Source organism: Cavia porcellus, unplaced genomic scaffold (genome assembly GCF_034190915.1).
Source record: "Cavia porcellus strain 051 isolate PalLab524CR breed Dunkin Hartley unplaced genomic scaffold, mCavPor4.1 scaffold_1, whole genome shotgun sequence".
Classification (NCBI taxonomy): domain Eukaryota; kingdom Metazoa; phylum Chordata; class Mammalia; order Rodentia; family Caviidae; genus Cavia; species Cavia porcellus.
Genome location: NW_026947484.1, coordinates 80,942,043 through 80,964,066, shown reverse-complemented (window position 1 = coordinate 80,964,066; position 22,024 = coordinate 80,942,043). Strand labels below are relative to the sequence as shown.

At 33.3% G+C, this 22,024-nt stretch overlaps 1 protein-coding gene across 4 annotated transcripts in view; it reads right to left on the bottom strand.

The window, feature by feature from the left end:
- Positions 1-22,024, bottom strand: part of LOC100722908 (RNA 3'-terminal phosphate cyclase-like protein) — a 290,503-nt gene that overhangs the window by 9,558 nt on the left and 258,921 nt on the right. For all 4 annotated transcript variants that reach the window (XM_063250674.1, XM_063250686.1, XM_063250682.1 and 1 more), the window contains 9 exons: positions 17,689-17,875; positions 16,899-17,026; positions 14,126-14,260; positions 12,616-12,703; positions 11,797-11,924; positions 10,945-11,083; positions 8,312-8,463; positions 8,020-8,170; positions 6,960-7,096 (listed from right to left, as the gene is read on the bottom strand). In XM_063250674.1, coding sequence (XP_063106744.1) covers positions 6,960-7,096; positions 8,020-8,170; positions 8,312-8,463; positions 10,945-11,083; positions 11,797-11,924; positions 12,616-12,703; positions 14,126-14,260; positions 16,899-17,026; positions 17,689-17,875 — 1,245 coding nt within the window. The remainder of the gene's footprint in view (positions 1-6,959; positions 7,097-8,019; positions 8,171-8,311; positions 8,464-10,944; positions 11,084-11,796; positions 11,925-12,615; positions 12,704-14,125; positions 14,261-16,898; positions 17,027-17,688; positions 17,876-22,024) is intronic.

The window sequence follows — 22,024 nt, the reverse complement described above, 5'->3', positions numbered from 1 at the left end:
TTATTTTTTTAAGCTGCCCACCCTGTGGTGTTTTTTATGGTAGCCCAAGCAGGCTAGTACAGTGACACTTATTTGTTTAAGAAAGTAAAACTTTAGCTAGGCATGATGGCACACACCTACAATCTCTGTGCTATGGGAGTGTGTGTGTGAGGCAAAGGAACTAAAAGTTTCAGTTCTACCTGGATAATTTAGCAAATAGGCAAGACCTTGTCTCAAAAAAAAAAAAAAAAATGGCTGGGATGTATTTTAGTGCAAAGAATGGTCCTGACCTTAATCCCCACTACCAAAACCAATTTATACAAATAATACTATATGTATTTCTAAATTAAATCTCTAATTACAGAGTTCAAGAAGACCACAGCAAGGTAAATAAAACCTGAGACTCTTGAGTTGGACTAGAGTTAGAATCTTGGTCACTGCTTACTATTTTTGTAACCCTGCACAATTGATTTCCCTGTTTGAACAACTCTTCTTTCCTCCTTAAAGTAGAGGATCAATGTCTGTCTCATATTGCTGCTCTCAGACATCATTCCAAAAGATATTTCAAAAACAAAATTGGGGAATAAGTTTTATATCCTTTCCCCCTATTTAACAAATGTGCCAATAAAATTTATTTTCCAGTGCCATTATATATTCCTTGAAAAAAGAATCTTAAGTAGAATCTTAAGTAGTCAGTCAATGTTAAAGATTACTTTGCAATGGAAATGATAAAGTTATATCAGTTCTTTTTCTTATCACATCAGAGGTAGAAGTACAAATAGCAAAAAACATAGTTTTGTATTTTTCCTACTCTAGAATATGAAGTGGAACAAAATCAGGGGAAGGAGGAAAATATAATTGTGGATACTACTGAAAACAGAGTTTAAACAATCAGGAGATCTACCCACTTAGGAAAGGAAAGAACTGAATTTGGAACGGACTTATAGGCCCTAAGAAGAAAGTGTCATACCCAAATAAATAGCCTAATGATGCATCTCAAGCTTCTAGAAAAGAAAGAACAAACAAACCCCAAACCAGCAGAAGGAAGGAAATGATAAAGATCAAAGTGGAAATTAGTAAAGTTGAAATTTTAAAAAATAAAAAGGTGAATGAATCAGAATTGGTTCACTGAAAAGATTGATAAGCCCTCAGCAAAACTTATGAAAGAGAAGACCCAAACTAGTAAAATTCAAAATAAAAGATAAAATTATAGTAAATACCACTGAAATCCACAAGGTAATCAGAAAGTATTTTCAAAAATTATATGCCAACATATTGGAGAATCTGGAAGAAACTGATAAATTCTTAAGACACATCATAGCTAAACTGAGTTATGCAAATATACAGTCTTAACAGATTTATAATAAGTAATGAGAGAAGCAGTAATGAATATTGTTGGAACCAGGAAAAGCCCAGGACCAGATGGATTTATGGCTGAATCCTACCAGATCTTTAAAGAACTAACATCATGCTCCTCAAACTTGTCCATACAATGTTTATCCTCCCAAATTGATTTTATGACATGAGAACTACCCCGACACTAAAATTGGATAAAAAAGGAAAACTGCAGATCAATATCCTTGATGAACACAGACTCAAAATCCTTAATAAGATCCTTGTTAACACAATAGAGTATCACATGAAGAAAATCATATTATCTTGACTAAGTTGGTTTTATCACAGGGATGCAAGGATAGTTAAACACACATAAATCAATAAATCAGTAAAATCATAAATAGAATTGAAGATAAAAACTGTATGATCGGGGCTGGGGATTTAGCTCAGCAGCATAAGTGCCTGCCTTGCAAGCGCGTGGTCGTGAGTTCGATCCCCAGTACCGGAAAAAAAAAACAAAACCAAAACAACTATATGATCATCTTAATAGATGCTGAAAAGGTATCTGAAAAAACCCGGGATCCCTTCACAATAAAAATCCTACTGAAAATAGCTAAAGAAGGAACTTACCTTAAAATTATAAATATTACCTATAATGATCCCACAACCAACATCATATTAAATAGAAAAAACCTAAAACCTTCCTTCTAAAACCTATAACAAGACACAGGTGTTCTCTCGTGTTCAACACAGTACTCAAAACTTTAACCAAAACAATCAGACAAGAGAAAGAAGTAAAAGGAATAGTCTACTATGTTTCTTTATTATCTAAATCAGTAATGTTTTAATCTATTTTTACATCTATTTCTTAAATATCAGTATATTATAAAATGTATTGTTTTTGACGTTTCTTAAATATCAGTATATTATAAAATATAATTAAAATATTATCAATTGAAGATAATGAAACCACTAGATTTCCTTTTATTTCAAATAAATTGGATATTCTTTTCTAAAAGTTTCTCTCTAGTCTACCAGAAAAACTCTCTAAGAAAGATAAAAACTCACTAAAGGTTGAACTTAAGGACTGGAGAAAATAAATGGTTTTTTAGAGTAAAATAATTTTTATGATTTTATGACCAACATCTTTAATCACTGATCCAATGACTAGTGTTTATGGCCATGAAAATATTTGTATACAACAACAAGTTGATATGTATTCAACAACAAACCCACAAATAAATTGTATTACACTAACTTCTTCCTTTTCCATAAACAATTTAGTCTGCTATTGGATCAACATAAAATCTCTGAATGGGAATACAAATTATTTTATGTATTAATAGCATAATATATGGTCTATCACAGAAAGATAATAAATGATGATACTGCAGCTAAAGTATACACACACAAAATCAAATACTTATATGGGAAAATGGAAATAGTATGGAAGTAGGAGCAGGAAAACTAAAGTCCCATTTCACATCTGCTAATATATTGCTGTATGACCACAAACAAGTTATTTATTTTGAAGAGAATAAATAAAACTAAACAAAATAAAACCAAATAGAGTAAATCAAAACAAAACAGTGAACATGATGCAGGACTTTAAAACAAAACAACAGGAAATCAACAATGGCTACCATAATGCCTCTTGTTATCTTCAAAGTATCTGACTATACCATCAAGACATAATACAATAATAAAAAAAAAGTGGAATAAAATCAAAACAAAGCAATGAAAGTGATAAAAGGCTTCAAAACAGGGTAAAAGGAAATCAACAATGGATACCATAATATATCTTGTTATCTTCGAAATAGTTACCCATGCCATCGGATATAATAACATCAAATAAAACAGAATAAAACCAAACTAAACAATGAAAATGATACAAGGATTTAAAACAAGATAATAGGAAATTAACAATGGCTACCATCTTCCTTTTTTAGAAATTTCTGCCCCTTTTACTTTCACAATATCTGTTGAGCATTTTAGATCCCACTAACTCCTTTTTTTTTTTAATTAGGGAGACAACATAATGTTTACCCGTGTGACTTTGACCCATTTCATTCATGAGCATGATCTCAAGTTGCATACACTTAACTACAAGAGCCCCTATGTTACCCTTCTTTATAGCTGAGTAGCTTTCCATTGTTTAAAAATGTCACATCTTTCTTATCCACTTTGCAGTTGATAGGCAAGCTACCCTGCTTTTTCCTGGTTCTCTGTCACATGGAGCATCATTTTCTCTCCTTTGACTTTTAGTCTATGAATTTTCTTTCAAGTTAAATGTGTTTCTTGTATAAAGCACATTGATGGATCCTGTCTCCTGATCTATACTATACTGTGTCTTTTTATTGGTAAATTGAGGTCATCTACATTAATGGTTATGGTCAACATGTACTGGCTTGTCTCTGCCCTGTTATTTTCCTGCTGTTGGCTCCTTACGTTCCACTGCTTGCCCTACTTGGTGATCCCTCTCTGCCACTGTTCCTCAAACCTTGGTCATTTTTATTTCTCTCTAGAATGTTGTTCAGTATTTCCTGTAGGGTTGGTTTGGTGGTTATGAATTCCTATAGTTTTTCTTTGTTGTGGAAATATCTTGTTTCTCCATAATTTTGAAAGACAGTTTTGCAGAATACATCAATAATCTGGGTTGGAAGCTGTTTTCTTTCAGACTTAAAATACTTCACTCCCAACTTCTTGACTTGATGGTTTGTGTTAAGTCTGTCGTGATTCTGATGGGATTTCCCTTATAGGTGATCTGTTTCTTTTCTCTAACAGCTTTTCATATTGTTCTTGTGCTAAATTTATGAGATCTTGATTATTATATGTCTGGGTGTAGATTTATTTTGGTTATGCCTAGTTGGAGTTCTATATGACTCACTTAACTGTATGTCTGTTCCTTTTCCCATGCATGGGAAGTTTTCTGCTATTACTTCCATAAAAAGTCTTTTTACATTATTTGTGTTGACCCCTGCTTTTTTTGTTGATATCTATCACTTGTAAGTTATGTTTCTTTGTGCTGCCTTGCAGTCACTGAATTGTTATTTTCTGATTCCTTTTTATTTTTAACAGATCTTTCTTTTGTCATTGCAAGCTGCAAATCTGTCTTCAAGTCTGAAAGGCAGTTTCTTTCAAGCAATTTTGCCAACTTTCAATGGAGTTTTTAATTTTCTGATATCTCTTTGAATCTTTTTTATGTATTCTAAACCTTTTTTATATTGCTTATTCAAGGTTTTCCTATGCTCCTCTATTTTTTATCTATGTATTCTTTAGAGATACTTAGCAATTCTTTTGTTTTTCATTTTTTATCTGAGATAGTATTTCTGCTCTAATTTCTTTTTACAGCCTCATGAAGTTGTTTTTTTTTGCTATCACTTCAGAAGCTTCCAGTGTGCAGCTTCCAGTCTCTGCCATGTTTGCATCTCCTGGACTTGCTCTGTATGGGCTGGAAGGCACAGACATTGCCTTTCTCTTCGTCTTGATGTTTCTCTAGGTTCTTCCCGACAAGTGGATAATGGGCCCCTGGGAATTTCCTGTGTTGACTATGAGTTCTCCAAGGTGTGGATGGCTGGTTCTTCTGGCCAGTGCTGGCTATGGGTACCCAATAGTGGTTGGTGGGTGCACAGGTGCAGAGCTGGCTGCTGCTTTTCCTAGCCTGTGCTGGTCACCAGTGGGAAGTGTCCCCAGTAGACTGATGTGCAAGTGGGAGCAGGGCTGGCTGTTGCTTCTCCTGAGGCGGCACTGCATGGCTTGGTTTCCTAGGTTCTTTCTGAAGCAGGCCACAGCAAACAGGAGCCACAAAACGTGGTATAGCAAGTACTCTGCTCTCAGTATTGTACTCAGGACACGTAACAGGTGCCATCTATAAGCAAGTTATTTAACATCTCTGTATCTCAAGTTTTCTCATCATAAAAGGAAGCGATTACTTTTGCATCTAAAGCATCATTTCTCAAACGCTTCTAGAAAATACTTTCTATAAATGTCTATATATAGTTGATGAAGGGACTGAAAAGTCTTCCACGGTCTAATAAGCTCTAAGCACAGTCTAGTAAGTTCAAAGCACAGTGCATACCACCAAAAAGATGATGCTAGCAACACAGAGTTACAGCTAAGTCAGACAATTTGGCTGGAAGCTTCTAAGATGTTTCTCAATGGTCCTTAGCCTCTAACATCCATGTTCTTTGATAATCCTTTCCTCGATTATGTGGACTAGATTTATTGATATGCTTGCAATAGACTATGGCAAGAATAATGAAATACTATCTGGGATTAGGTCATAAATAATTTTTGGTTTCCATCTTGGGTGTTTGCTTTCAGCTGCCATGTGCAGCTCTGTGGAGAGGTATGTGCAATAAGCTTGGAAGCAGATCTGCTGAGGCCTTCAATAATTCTTTTGAAGGGAACTGAGAAATCTTTCTTTGTCAAGCCTCAGGTGAGACGGTAAGGCCTGGCTGACACCTTGATTATAGTCTTGTGTAAAATCTTGATTCAGTACAATCCTAGTTAAATTGAAGATAGCAAATGTTTGTTGTTTTTGGCTGTTAAGTTTAAAGCTTACAACAGATAACTAAAATACTCAAATACCTAAACTATTTTTTCTCCTGTTGTTGTACCTCTTCAAATGTTTCTAAGAGTATGCAGAAATCAAAAGATGAACAAAAAGTACCAATATAAGTCAATACTTTTTACTATAATACCAATGTTTAGCTCCAGTAAAGCTTAATTAGAACATTCATTTTAGTTTTAAGACCAAAGGGAGCTTTTCATATTGCATCCATATCAAAATCCAATTTGTAATGATAAATGGTACAGATTCTTATTCTAGCAAGCTTATAAAAAGAAAAGGCTAGGCATGGTAGTGCAGCCTGTAATCCCAACACTTGGGAAACAAGAGGATTGTTGCAAGTTCAAGACAGTCTGGGCTACAAAGTGGGATCAAGGCCAGCCTTAAATGTATAGTGAGACCCTATTTCAAAAGGACAAATACTAAATTAAAGAATTTAGAAAAAGAAGAGTAAGAAAAAGAAACACAAAAAGAAAAAAGAGAAAGAAAAAGAGAAAGTTTAGCACTCTAGTTAGTGCTGCTAAGAATTGAACCTTTTCTGCTTTTATTTATAATATGTAGGCTACACATGACTATACAACCTTTTAACACTCTTATCTGCTAGTGAACACAGTCCAGTCAACATACTAATTCATAAGCAATCAAAATAATCATTTTACCCTGAGATTACTAAAAGTAGAAAGGCAGAAAGAAAGACTGAAATGTTATTTTCTGTATCCTACTGACTCACTTAGAGTGAACTACAAACTCTCTCTGCTGAGCAAAGATTCCATGTCAAATCAGTTCTGGAAGGACTCCATGTCAGTTCTGGAAGGAATGCCTAATTCACTATCCTCCTGAAGTTGTTCAATGCACACTGTATTAAAGGCTCTAAATTCTTTGGTAAAGAAAGTTGTTTATCTAGCATAGCATTTTTCTAACATTTATCAGCTGATCCCTTTTTAAAAATAATATTTTAATAAATATCCCTTAAAATTTTCATAGGAAGTATACTTTGCAGGCTCTCTGAAGCTTTTTCTGGTCCTAAATAAAAGACTGTATGACTGTTTCATTTACACAACTTAAAACAATTTACCTTGCCAAGTTGCTGTAGAAATTTTAAGTGTCTTTCTTCAAACTGTGTAGGGTCTCTATCTTCAAAAGCACCAGAAGACAATGAAGCAGTCATCCTCGTGTTTGGTAACATGTCATTTTCTGTTAACAGTTCATAATCTGTAGAAATAAAGAATATCACCAGTTTAAAATGGCAAACATACTCTTCAGGTTAAATTGATATACATTAAGTTGACAAAATAATCAGGATGAGTTAGAAATACATTTGATACAGGGACATTCAAATGGTTTAAATTATACTAATGGAAGCCTTTATTACTCATAGGCTTTTGAGAAAGATCTTGGAAAGAATAAAGGATTGCTTTTTAGAATAGGTAGTTGCCAGGTGTGATGACGCTCTCCTATAATCCCAGTACTCAGGAGGCTGAGGCAGGAGGATCATGTGAGTTCACGGCTAGCCTGAGCTGCAAAATGAGTTCAAGGACAGCCCACTGTATATTGCATGTTCAAACCCTGTCTTAAAAATACAAATTACAAAAAAATAAATAGGTACTTTTAATACTCATGAATTAAGGTCATATTCTGACTTTTGTAGTGAGATTGGTGAGTAATACTGAAGCAAGATGTTCCTATGGGTCAACCACATGTATTTAGATCATATTTTAAAGCTTAGAACAAACAAAAACAAACCTACCTCATGTTTAGAAAGTGAATCAATTATAAACTATATGGCAACTACTTAAAAGTCAAAAGAATCATTATTAAAAGGCTGTGGTAGCCAAATAAAAGTTCTTCTCATTAATTGGCATACTAAATTAGGTAGAAGTCTAATATTTCCAGGCCACCGGGATGTAGTAAGTTTTGTATGTTCTTTTAATTTTTGAATAAATAAAACTAGACTACTGAGAGAGAAAAAGGCCTTAAAACTGCTCAAAAAGATTATAATATGTATAAAGCATGAGAAATCATATATGTACATAGTACATTAAGAGATTGGTAGGAATTTTTGGGAAGGGATTAAAAAATTAGTAAACATTCAATATATACAACAAAGATAAATAGTGATACCTGAAGTATCATACCTGGAGTGAATAAACTGTTAAGATCTCGTATGATGGCTCTGAAAGAAGGCCTAAAATCTGGTTCATAATCCATACAATTATTTATAAGGTTTGCTAATTCTGTCCATTTTGGTGCAGGAAGCTGGTGCCTATCTTCATAAAACTGTAATTTCTACAATTAGAGAATCAAATGTTAAGAATAAATTGTACCAAACTTTTAAAAATTAAGATGTGCTAAGAAATAGTGAATCTGTGAAAGAAATATGATGGGTTACACACACAGCAATTCTAATTTCAGTCTGTATCAACTTACTCTTTGAGAATCTAGAGCACTCAGAGGTTTATCTCCTCCACTGCAGATTTCCCACAAAGTAGTACCAAAGCTCCATTTGTCTGTTGCCAAATTTAGATTTTTAGGATTTTCAATGCATTCTGGTGGTACCCATGGTATTCTCTCCTGAAGAACTTTTAAATGACAGGAATAACGAACAGTTAAAAAATCCCTACAAGTAAACAATTATTTTATATGCAAATATTTTTCAGCTTCATTTGAATAAACTAATCTTTTTTTGTTGGAGCAGAGTATTCATGTGCATAAAGCTTAGGAGCTGAAGTGACATTTTAGATCACCCAATTCAGTATCTAAGCTTTAACAAGAACAACACTCAGATCCACAAAGATTAATTATTAATTTGTTAGTACAAAGACAAGATCAGAATCCTGTACAGATATTCCTCTTTTAATGAACTACCTGTTTATTGACTGCAGATTTATGACCTATCTCTTGGACTTATGACCTTTTTTTGTATAATTCTGTACACCTTGTTTACACCATCTTTTTTTTAACAGTATACCTCGTTCATATGGTACTATTTGCTGATTGTGCTGTACAGCACAACACTGTAGTTTTATGTTGTTATATATTACAGTACTACATAAAAGCTATGCAAGTAAAAGCGAAGTCATCAATGTCTCCTGTAATCCCAGCACTCAGAAGGCTGAGGCAGGAGGATCAAGTGAGTTTATGGCCTGCCTGAGCTACAAAATGATTTCAAAGACAGCCTAGTATATACTGCATGTTCAAACCCTGTCTTAAAAATAACAAATTACAAAAAAATAAATAGGTTCTTTTAGCACTCATGAATTTGAGGTCATGTTTTGACTTTTGTAGTGAGATTGGTAAGTATGAAGCAAGACGTACCTGACCATTTCTGGCCATTTCTTTGTCCTGAATATTGTAATGTACATACTATCTATAATTTCTCATTTAGCAACTAATTCAGATGATGACCCAATTGCCGGGTCTGAACTCGGGCATTAAATGAAGAATGTCTGTCCAATGAATTCCAGATCCATTAAACTTCTTCCTCAGTGGAAGAAGTGTCTCAACTAGTATCTCACTTTCTCTGCTTCCTACTAGTTCTTTCAAGAAAGTAAGAGACCTACAAAATTTGTCTTAAAATTGCTTTTCAAAATATCTTTATAGTTTTACAATGTATAAATAGTAAGAGTAATTTTACAATATTGAAGATGTTTTAATCATTTAATAGTAGTGGCCTTGCAGAGACATGAGGACCAACAAGCATTTATCATTACAGAAGATGAGTGACTTAAGTTATATGAAGATAATTCTGGGTATGCAGTTGATACATTTCTAGTATTTAGAGCATAAAATTGTCCAAGAAGAGTTTCTGTGGAACATGACCCTTCTAGAAAATGGTATTCTGACACAGATAAAGAATGAAGGATAATTCATTACTTTTTTTTTTTTTTTGGTGGTACCGGGGATTGAACTCACAACTTCATACTTGCCAGGCAGTACTTACGCTGCTGAGCTAAATCCCCAGCCTCATTACATATTTTGGTAAAGCGGTGTGAGTAGTTTTGCTTATAATCAAGAGATGAAAGATGATATTGTGTCCTTTCTCCTTTACCACATGAATACATTGTTTACTTCCCATTCCAATAGAACTAATACCAGAACCAATACTCTAGAAGATTTTCTGTCCCATACTACTACTTTAATATTATTGTCTTCACTATTGACTAAACCACTAAGTTAAGTACTGGTGATTCAAATAGGATACCACATATCAATCCACAAAAATCGATCAATATAGATTCTAAATTTAGCATATTCAACTAATAAAATTAGCTAAGATAATCTAACACAATTATAACATTATTTAGACCAAAAAAATATGCTCTCAACATTTGACTGAAGTTTTTACTTTTAACTTACTGTATTAGATAGAAAATTAAGACACAGGAATAAGGTTTTAAAAATTTTAAATGTCAGAGATACTAATAAGGTCTCAAGGTAAATAATATATTTTCAAAAAATTTTTATTGACTAGAGAAATTTTTTTAAAAAATGTACCATAGCACAAAAATATTAGAAAATTTCACATTAAAATATGGATAAAATTCTACCTACCATACATGATTAAGAATGAAAACTTTTAAAATTATTTTATAAGGCATGATGACATGCTTCCAAGAAGAAATGGGTAGAGACCAGGATATAACTGTAACAATTTAAATTGCAAAAAGTGATAGCTGAATGTTATTATTAATCAAGAACATTATCAGCAAACTGGAGTTCAAGAAAAATTAATATTTTCAAAGGTATTATTCTTATGTATATTTAAGTGTATAAGATAGAAAATGATATCACAGAGTTTTATTGGATCATTGAACAGAACTGTTTGCAGTATCATTGTTGGAATGTCCACTCTACAAGCTTTAATTTTGTGACTTGAACAATTATTTCTAAGATGGCAATATGTAATCCATTAACTAGTGATTTCCTACTGCGCATTTTTTTCTTCTGTACATCTGTATAACTTGTACCCCTTCACTGTTTTTTTTTTCTTTTCTCCTTAAAAAAAAAGGTATTATTCATGTAATACTAATAAAGTTAAATATAATCCTTGTAGAACTTACTGTCCTTTGGTAAAACTGTAATACTAATGCCAGGATCACTAAGTTTGATGAAAGGAGGATTTCCTGTCTTCCTGTCTTCTTCTCTGATAAGTAGAATATTTTTGGCACATACATTCCCATGAATACGGTTTTTTTCTTCCTATTAAAATTAAATGCACATACATTCAAACATTCCACAAATATTTGAGCATTTAATATGTTCAAGGCCCCAAAGTAGATTAAAGAAAACACATGAGAAAACAATGTAAATATTAATTTGGAGGCATTCTATAAGACAATAAAAGGTTTATGATAGCATTTCCTATGTTATACTTCATTTGACACAATGATATACACCCATGATGAAATGAATAAATTAAAGCTACCCAGTGTTACTCTACCTTCCAAAACAGAGATTCTAAACAGTTGGTACTTAGGACAATAGGAGGTCTTTTAAGTTCTAAGGGACACAGGCACATTTTGAATAGTATGGTAACTGGCTTGCCTTCTGGTACTCTGCTTCTGTATCCACACTTGTTTCTCCCAGAATCCTAATGCCTAATTGCCCACAAACGTAGTAAGAATGTATTTTCTATTATCCATAACAGTATGACATGTTTCTGCATAAATTCTGGTTAATTTTTATAGATTCAAGTGACACAGAAAATAGTAAAGAGACTGACAGTACTACAAAACTGTTTCTCTCAAAAGTGATTTTATATTATTATGTCTAAAATAATCCCTGTCACCACCCAACCTATTCTGAATGACTCAGCACCTATTCACAGATCTCTTGTTGGCAAGATGACTTCTAGATTGCTTCACAGAATGAAACAATACATTTTCATAAGAAAGAACATACTAATTACTTACTAGAAAATGCATAGCCCATGCCAACTGTTTAGCCACTTCAAGTTTCCACAATATATTTATAGAATTTTTATTCTTTTTCAAGTATGTATCTAATGATCCAAATTTTACAAACTCCTGAACGAGAATATCTGCATTAAAATATAGACAAGTATATATACAATTAAAATGTATAATTCAGATATTTATAAATGTTTATATTTATATGACGATACTATCAGTAAAGAAATTAAGCAAAACTCATTAAAGAGAACAATGATTATACAACATTGTATGTTTCAGTTTTTCATTTATAACAGCAAGATGTATTAACCTCAACAAATACATATATTACATGTAAGTATAACATAATATATATAATATAAAATGTATCCATAATACCTGGAAAATGTATCCATTTCTATTTCATTGAGTTCTATTTATATGCTTTGTCTTCATAAATCCAAATACTTTTGTACTGAACAGGCTAGTTGTTCCAATGTTAAGTTAAACTAATCATAATCTGTACTGCTATAATGAACACAAAAAACTATATTTGTTTACTATATGTCATTGTTTGTGTATTGTAATATAAGTTATATTAGCTGGTAATATAAGTTATAATAGCTGTCTTCTGCAGTTTAACTTCATTTATTGATTTCCTTTTTCACAAGGCATAACTAAACAGTCCTATAATGTTTTTAGGTTTAGCAACACTTAATTCCTATTGAGTTATAGTTTATACTGATACTGGTGATCTTGAAACTGAAATTTTATATAAGCAACAACAGATTCATTGAGAGAGGCATGATTTAACATAAGAAAGCCAGTGGTTTTACTTACTCTCCTCTCCACAGACACATACACCATAATTTAAAACCAAATGCTTGTGAGAAAGCTGACTCATCATGCTTGCTGCTTCAAAAAAAGACTAAGGGAAAGAAAATAACAAATGCAAAGGAATTATTGGTTGGCTGTTTTTGCTTTGTTTTGTTTTTTGAAACAGGGTCTTGCCATGTAGTTTCAGCTGATTGTGAATGCACTATGTAGCCCCAACCTGGCCTCAAATTTGCAGTGATTCTCCTGCCTCAGCCTCCTGAGTGCTGGGATTGCAAGCATGCAGCACCATGCCCGGCTGTTTCACTGTGGTCTGTAAGTATATACATCATTCAGAAAGATGCTCTCTGCCATAAAGAAGTATACTTTTTCCTACTCTTAGCAGGATTTCAGATAAGGTTACAATGTGATTTGGTCCCTTTATGTAGATTTTTACATATCAACCTTGATGTTAGGGTTCTTTTAGAAAACTCCTACATAATCTTGGAATACAGACACAGCAATGAGAGAAAGAAATGGTGGTAGTAGGTACCATAAATGATACAAGTCAAACACTTTTAGAGCTGTCACACCAAAAATAGAGAACAGGTACAACTAGGGGTAGACTCCAGACATAGTAAAATGGGACTGTAATTGATGGATATCAGCTTTACATAATGGTTCCTAAATTATTAGGAATAATTATTAATTAGTAATGACCTAAATGCAGATAAATAGCATGATACCTGTGTCAGGATACCAGCATGTTATTAACATCACTCTTAACTATCCTTTGAGAGGACTTCTAGGAATAATTATTCAGAGGATCAGGATCACCACCACTGTAGTGCTCTGCATCAGAACAGCTCTTTTGTTTACATTTCATGTCATCTTCCATTAACATCCCTTAAGACATTCGAAGTATCACAAATGTATATTCTGTCATCCTTTGATATGTCTTGCTATGCTCAGGACTCTGGCAACTGACAGCTAAGTTTCTGCCAATCCACACTCTGAATGGTGACCAGGGCATCAATATTTTACTAAGTGTTCCTTAGAACAGTCCCTTTCAAATTTTTTTTACTAGATGAATTGTTGAGGAACCTCTATGAAATCCATAAAGATCAAGAGTGCCAAGTTTAAAAGTCAGAAGTACAGTATTATCGCAAAGATAAAATAATACTAACACAAAGTAAAAGAAGTAAGATTGGAAATAAACTGTAAATCCTGTAATTTTTCACTGCCTCATTAAAAAGCATCCTCAAAAAGGTCCTTCATATACTTTTAAAAATTATAATTTTGGCCAAGTGTGGTGGCACACATACATAATCCCAACATTTAGGAGGCTGAGACAGGAGGACTACTGCCAGTTTAAGGCCAGCCTGAACTGCAGAACAAAACCCTGTCTCAAAAAGACAAAAAAAATTAAATAATAAAAAATAAAATTGTAATTGTGCATAGCTGCATGCATAAATGTTACATGCATATGAATGCACATAAGTATAAATTACATGGACTACTCAAAGAACATACACACCTCTGAATAGTTTCTATGTGCTTTATCCAGAACTTTCAAAAGAACTTCTGTTTCATGCAGCTGACCATAGTCTCCTACTTCTCTCCTTATTCCTTTAAAAATTTTTGTGAAAGTCCCTTGGCCAAGGCTTTCATTCTTCAAAAGAAAAAAGGGTAAATGAGAAGAGAATTGAGCAAGAAAGATAAGGAATTAGAAAATATCCCGACAAAACATTTTTTAAAAAGTCATGAGTAGGTAGTTGCCTTACAAACTAACCCTAGATATGAGATTCTCAAATCTTCTACTTTAAACAGTAATTAAAGATTAATGAATAAAGTGTATCTTTGGGTCTACCTGTTTTAAACCTACTGCATTGGCTATAATTATGATTTTTTAAAAGTCATTATCTACATTTATTCACAAATGAGTCTCTTGCTTTGCCTTTTCTACCAGTATAATAGAAAGGAAAAACGGTAGTCTGTTCCTTTTCACTTACTATGTGTTTGACTTTATAAAGGCTATTTAATGTATCTGTGCTGTACTTAGTTTAGTTGCTTTATCTGAAGAATGAGGAAAATAACTATTTTTCCCCATAGAACTGTTTTAACCAATGAATATAAAAACACTATAGTATATAGTTCAAGACATATATTAAGAGCACAATAAGCGATAGCTACTACTGATAGCACCAGTATTAGTGTTTCTTGTGTATCCTTACAGAACAACTTTGAAAGCCTGCACCCTGAAATAGGGCTATGTTCAAACCCAACCTCTACTACTTATTACTTTTGTAACATTCCCATTACTCAAGTCCACAGTTCTGGATAATTCTACTTTCCCTTTATGAAATTCCAATACCAGTCTTTCACATTCTTCCCTCTATATATTTTCTCTTTTATAACTTTCATTTTTTCTCCATATCTGCTATGTTTCTTCAGATCTGTATTTCAAATCACTAAGTCTTTGTTCAGTTATAAGTAATCTGCCTTCTAATCTTTTCATTGTGTTTAAATGTCAGCATACTTATTTTTCTATTCTTTTCTACTTCAAATTTTAATAGTGTCTCATTTTTAACTCAAATTTTTTAGGTTGTTTGTTTTATTCTGTTGTTTTGAGACAGAGTTTCCCTATGAATTTTAGGCTGGCCTGAACTCACTATATACCCCAAACTGAACTTGTTAGCAGTCCTCTTGCCTCAGCCTCCCAATTTCTGGGATTACAGGTATGTGCCAGCTGTCAAATTTCTTTTAAAATAATATCTTTTCTTTTGAAATGTTTCTTTTCCCAATGTTTTCAACTCCTCTTATTTCTTTAAATATACATGTGTTATTTTATAGTCCCTGAATATTGTATGAAATTCTTAAAAGTATAATTTTGTTGTTTGATCTGCTGATTCTTGCTTAACACTAGGTTATTTCCCTCTGTGTTTCTAAATTCAGATTAAAAACTCATGTTTGGAGTGGTTTTACCCATGGGAATTCTGGATAGTCTAAATTAAAATGTATGTTCTTCCAAAAAGATTCTGTATTTGTTTCTCCCATCATATCAGAGGAGTATCACTTTTAATATGTTGGCTTCCTATTTCTCAGCTCATACAGGTAGTATAAAGAAACCCAAGATCAAAATATTTTCATTATAAATTCCTGGAAGAGGCTCTTTTTCCACCTGAGACTCTTTTTACCAATTTAAGGTTCCAGCTTAAGGGGGCTGGGGATTTAGCTCAGTGGTTCAAGTGCTTGCCTGGTAAATGTGAGGCTGTGAGTTCAAAAAAAAAAAAAGATTCCAACTTAAATACAGAACATTCTTTTCTTCTTTCTTTTCTTCATTCCTACTTTTCTTTCCTTTTTCAAGTGGGATAAATTTTTCGCATTTCGTATGTTGTTTAACTGAAGATGTAGATTATGGTCTACTGAAGATGTAGATTATGGTCCAATGAAGATTATGGTTTATATCTAAATATTCCCCAAAAGTCCCCTGTGTTCAGAGGCTGGGATTCTGGAAGGAGACTGGATCATGAGACACTATACTTATCAGTGGATTAGTTTATTGATGAGTTTATAGCTTAATGCACTTTTGGGATGCTGGGCCCAGTTAGGGCAGGCAGATCACTAGGCATATGTCTTTGGAGGCTACCTATCTCTGCTTCTTGTCTGCCACAGTGCAGCTTTCCACCACGAGACTTTTCTGCTGTCCCATTTCTTCTGCCTTAGAGCCAGCCTACCGTAGACTGAACATTTTGATAACGTAGTATGTATATTCATGAGGGTTCTGGCTTTATTTAGTGATGTCTCACTTTTAATTCTTAGCCATTCACAGGCTCATGACCTGGACCTCTTCCTTGTACTACTTTTAATTTTAAACCTTATGATATATGTGACTAATCTCCATTCAAAACCACCTGATAGGTCAATCATCAGCTTGTATACTATTTTGTTTTCAGCTTCTTATTTATTTTCAATTGGTTAATTTTTTTTAACTTTCATAAGAACCTAAGAGTTACAATGTGGGTTACAAGCTGCTTTTCTGATAATTTTTCATCTATGATTTATAAAGACATTTTTTAAATTCTGAAAAGAATATAATTCCATCCCTAAAATAATTTTGCTAATTTCTTACAAAAGTTAGTGTGTTTTTCACAAGAAATAAAAATATTTAGAAAGTAACTAAATTTTTATACTACAGGTTATAACAAAATACTTCCACATATTACAAGATAAAATGTAGGATAGGAAATCAAGAAAATAGATGTCTTTATAAAAGGACAAAAAAGACAGTAATTTGTATCTATACTTACAAATATCAAATCTTCGTTTCTGATTTTGTGAAATACCATTTGGTTCACATTATTATGCCTCTGTAATGTTGGTGAAGTTGATACATCAGAAACACCATTGGTTCTAAAGACTAGAAGGTTTGATTTATCTGGAAAAAACATAGTAGAATACATGTATCTGTGTATATATGTGTGTGGGCATCTCTTCAAAGCACACCAAAAATATGAATTGCTACAAAGAAGAATAAAATGTGTTCTACATGCAAGAAATGCATAATAACTTATTATTCATCTTTTCCCCAGAAAATAATTTTTTGGAGTTTACTAATTGAACTTTAATGTACTCCTACTAATTATTTCATACATTCAAAATTATACCTATTTCTTTAGTGTAATTTTACCACATTTAAAAACTTTTAACAATGAAACTTATTCAAGGGGTTTCCAATCTTACTATCTTCATTTTTAAAATAAAGAAATTAAAATCCTAAAACAAAATTTTTTTCTTAAAACATGTAGGAATTTGGTAGTGAGATCTTCTAGTTCAGTAAGCTAGTGACTAATTTATAGCAAACAATTATCTGTAAAATGTCATTTTAAACTAGAATAATAGAAATTCAAGTTGCTTACAAATGATTCACACCAAACTATACAATCTTATCTGATGATGCTGTACAACAGAATAAGAAAAAATTAATTTGCTTTTGGAGCTGTTTTTTTTATATTTCTTTTCAAATCAATGTACTGAAGATATCTCCCACCACAGACACAATCATGACAATATTTTGAAATAACTATAAAATTATGTTACCTTTTGGTTTTGGGGGACAGCATTTAGTAAACTGGAAAATTATACTGTCTGAGCGAACAGTTTCCATTTGGTAGCAATTCAAAAGATCTTTAAGATTACTGAAGTTCTTCTTGGTCCCACTGAGGTTGTATTCTCTATTCTCATTTTTTGTAATCAAGCAATGTTTATATTCAATGACATTTTCTCGCTATACAAGTTAAATTATAAAGAGGAGGGAAAACCACAATAGTTATAATGATTATTCTGCCTAAAGGAATAACACAAAAACAATGAACAAAATATTCAGACATTAGAACTATGAATCCTAATGTGGGCTGTTATGATAATAGAGGATCTTGGTCCTTCAAAACGGAACCTAATTACAGTTTTATAGTCTACAAAAGTGGTTCAAGAGTTAATTTTATTTAAAAAGCAAGAAAGCAAGAATTAATAGTAATAGCCTGCATAGCTTTCCATAGTTTAAAAGATAAAGTCAACACCTAGCAAAGCAAATAGGGCATTCATGAAATGTTTCTCCTGCCATCTCTAACTTAACTCTAGCTGGTTCTTAAATAAAAACTCCTTTCTAGCCAAATAATTTCAACTAAATGCCACACTATTTCATGCCTTAGTAACTACATGCTATCTCTCTACTAAGAATGGACACCCTCTCCTGAGTAGTGAACTTTCATTTTATTCCATAAAACTCACTTCAAATATTGCTTTTCCTGTGAGGTCTCTCTAACAATACTCCATTTCCTAAGTGAAGGTGAACAGCTATTACATTGCACCTCTACTATATTTATATTACTCTAATGTGACATTTTAAATATTTTGCATTTTAAAAATAATTCTAGTGGATTGTATTGTGAACTTTTCCTTAATCTTAGTATTTTTGAGTTGCTTTTTATAAAGACCTTTGTCTTATTTAGAACTGTCTACAAACATCTACAAATCTCTCAAAATCAACTTCAATTCTTTTCTATTCCAAAAGCCCTCTGCTAGTAACTATACCTTTTCCTGTTATTGTCTCTATCTAATGCTCACATTAGTATTTTTTGGTAAACATTTTTGTTTTTCTACAGTAACTTACTTGAAGACAGGAGTATATCATACATTTTCTAACATATAACGATATATATTTTGAATTGATAATTCAATACAATAGACTATTGTGTTATTCTAAGGTATTCTAAAATTAGGACAGACTACCAGTTTTAGGCAACGGTTAAAGAGAAGGATTATCTGTATTTATAGATAATCCACGTGCTAAACGTAAGATTATTGCTTTTAAAACAATCAAATAATAGAGTAAAATCAATTTTCATACTGATATAAAGTTTCTCAGTTATACCAGAAAACTGCCACGTAAAGAATAATAGCTTTTAAAGTAATTTGGGATAGTAAATAATCTTAGATGAAATTGAAGATGATCTATAATAACAATGAAGTTTATTGCAATTTTTACTTTAAATATATGTTATAGATCATTATTCTTAATTCTGGAAAATTACTAGCAGAAAGCATTAGGGTATTTTTATTCCTTTGTTATGGCCGTATTTTGATCTAGTTAATAACTACTGACTAATAGAGATTTGCTTCTGATTTATTTTGCTCTATATGATTTGCTAAAGATTTCCATTTTTGTGAAAAAAGACACTTCCAAAGACTTGATGGAGTATCATTTGACACATTATAATACCCAAAGATAGACAGATAGATATATGTAGATGGATAAAATGAACACTAAATAAAAAAACAGATAGACAATATATATGTCATGTCAAAAATAATCCATGGGTGGACTTCCGGGAGAACATGGCATATAGATAACAGCAGCTATGGAGGTTCTCTGAGATAGCCAGGTTAGATTCCAGGAATGGTGCAGTGTGGGGAGTCCTAAGCAGAGGGAGATATACCCTGCTGACCCAAGAACAAACTGAGCAGAGAAAAAACCAACTGGAAATGCAATCCCGGTGTTACAACTGGAACAGTTAAAGTATCAGTGCCAAAGCTGGAACCCTCGCCTCTAGAAACCACAGCTTGAATTTCCTGCTGCCACTGCTGTATATGAATTGGCACAGCAGGGATAGAGACGCGAAAGCTCTGAGAGCAGGAATCAGCAAACCAAATTGAGAGCAGAGCAGGTGGGGAGCCCTGCACTGACCTGCAGTGAGTGAGAGGAACGGGGACCATTCCATAGAGTAGGAGACTCCAACAGAGGACATTCTGGAACTGGGCAGACTGGCCCGAACAGGACACTGCAGTGACTTCAGTCACATGTTCCCCTCTCAAGTGGGATTGGTGGGGAGCACTTGACCTGGGTGACGCCACGGACTAAGACCCAGTAGGCTAGCCCAATCAGGTCCCTGCGCCTGGCAGTGCATTCTAATGCAGTGAAGCCTTTAGCAGGATGACTGATCTGGAGGGGCAGGCCCAGCATAGGCTGCCCAAGTCTGTGTCTCCCTAGTACACTGCAGTGGGTGGGAACACCTAGCAGGTGTGTTTCAAACAAATGGTAACTGACAAAGAAAGAAACTGGGCCTCCTATAATACGTTGTATGGAAGGAACAAAAAGTATGGGAAGAGGGAGCAAGAAGAAAGGGTCCTTAGTCCCCAATCCTGAGAACACTGATCCAGGAAAGGTAAATGCAAAGGAGAATGAGGACAGAAAACATGCAATACCAGACACAGCACCAATAGACATAAAGCGGTATCTTCAAGACCTCATAGACGAGTTCAAAAGTGAAGTATTTAACCAAGTAAAGCAAGATATAAGTAGAATAGTTAAAGAAATGCTAAGCACCTCCCAAGAAAAAACAGATGGTAGAATGGAAGAACAGAAAAAAAAGGGAGAATTGTTTGATTGAGAAAATAGAGAAAATGTAGAATACATGAAGCAGGTTCAAAGAGATTACCAGGAAACTAAAAACTCTATCAAAAGCTGGCATAACAGCTTGAAAGAAACTAAGGACAGATTATCTGAGCTGGAGGACAGATTTGTAATGGGGAGCATGAAAGGAAAAACTTAAAAATAACAAGGAAATCAGCGGTAACAATACAAAGGCTAGAAGATGATAAGACGATCTATAACTTAAGAATTAAGAATGTTAAGGAAGAAGCAGGGATACAAACAAATGAACTGCAAAGGCTATTCACCGAAATAATCAAGGAGAACTTCCCTAACATGGGAAAAGGTAAAGATACACAGATCTATGAGGCATAAAGGACCAGAGCCACCTACAAACCAAACAAAACTACACCCAGGCATATAATAATGAAAATTCCAGAAATCCAATGTAAGAACAGAATGTTAAAAGCTGTCAGAGACAAGAAACAGATCATTTACAAGGGAACACCCATCAGAATTACAGCAGACTTCTCAGCACAAAGCATCAAATCATGAAGAGTGTGGGGCGAAATAATTCAAGCTTTGAAAGACAATAACCTCCAGCCAAGATTGATATATCCTGCACAAATGTCCCTAGAAATTAATGGAGAAACAAGGTACTTCCAGGATAAAGAGGAACTAGGGGAATTTGCAACCACCAATTCAACTCTACAGAGAATACTACAGGACATTCTAAAGAGAAAAATACCAAGATTCCAGAATCAGTGGCAGAGACGCCACAATGAATGGAGTAGAAAGCGAAATGAAGAGGACAAACTGACAACTAATGACAGAAAAAGAGCCCCACAGAAATGAGGCAGAGGAGGTTGGATGGTATGAATAGCTATATTGGAGAAAACAAGACATCATAATCACCAGTGCTGATTTACTATCATCTTGTTTTGAAGTCCCATCAAGCTTTTATTCTTCTGTCTCAATCGGTCTTAACATGTTGTATCTTATTGGATTTTATTATATGTGATAATATAAATAAAAACTCTTATAGACAAGGAGATAATACAGAAACCATTGTTCATTTTCTGTTAGTTGGTTTTAAATACCCTGTAATACTGTCATTCTCTTGAATGGTTTTACATTGTCTTGATATGTGTGATGCTACTGTATACAAAGTTATACTCAAAGATTTCAAGGAGAGAGACACTATGGTAACTACTTTTATTTCAGAATATCTTGTGGTGAAACACTATTTTGCTTAAATGGTTATGTTCTGACCTGTGCTGTTTTGTTGTTATGTCTTCTTTTATCTCAATCTCCTTTTTTATTATTTATTTTTTTATCTTTTTAATTAATGGAAAAAATAAAAAATAGCAGGATAAAAAAAATACTCCATGAGTCCTAGGGATTATGTTTATTTGTATCTAATCCTTGGGATAAATTAAACCTGATTATTATGCAAGATATTATATCAAGAATTATAATTCTGAGTATTATGAAATAATGTATGAT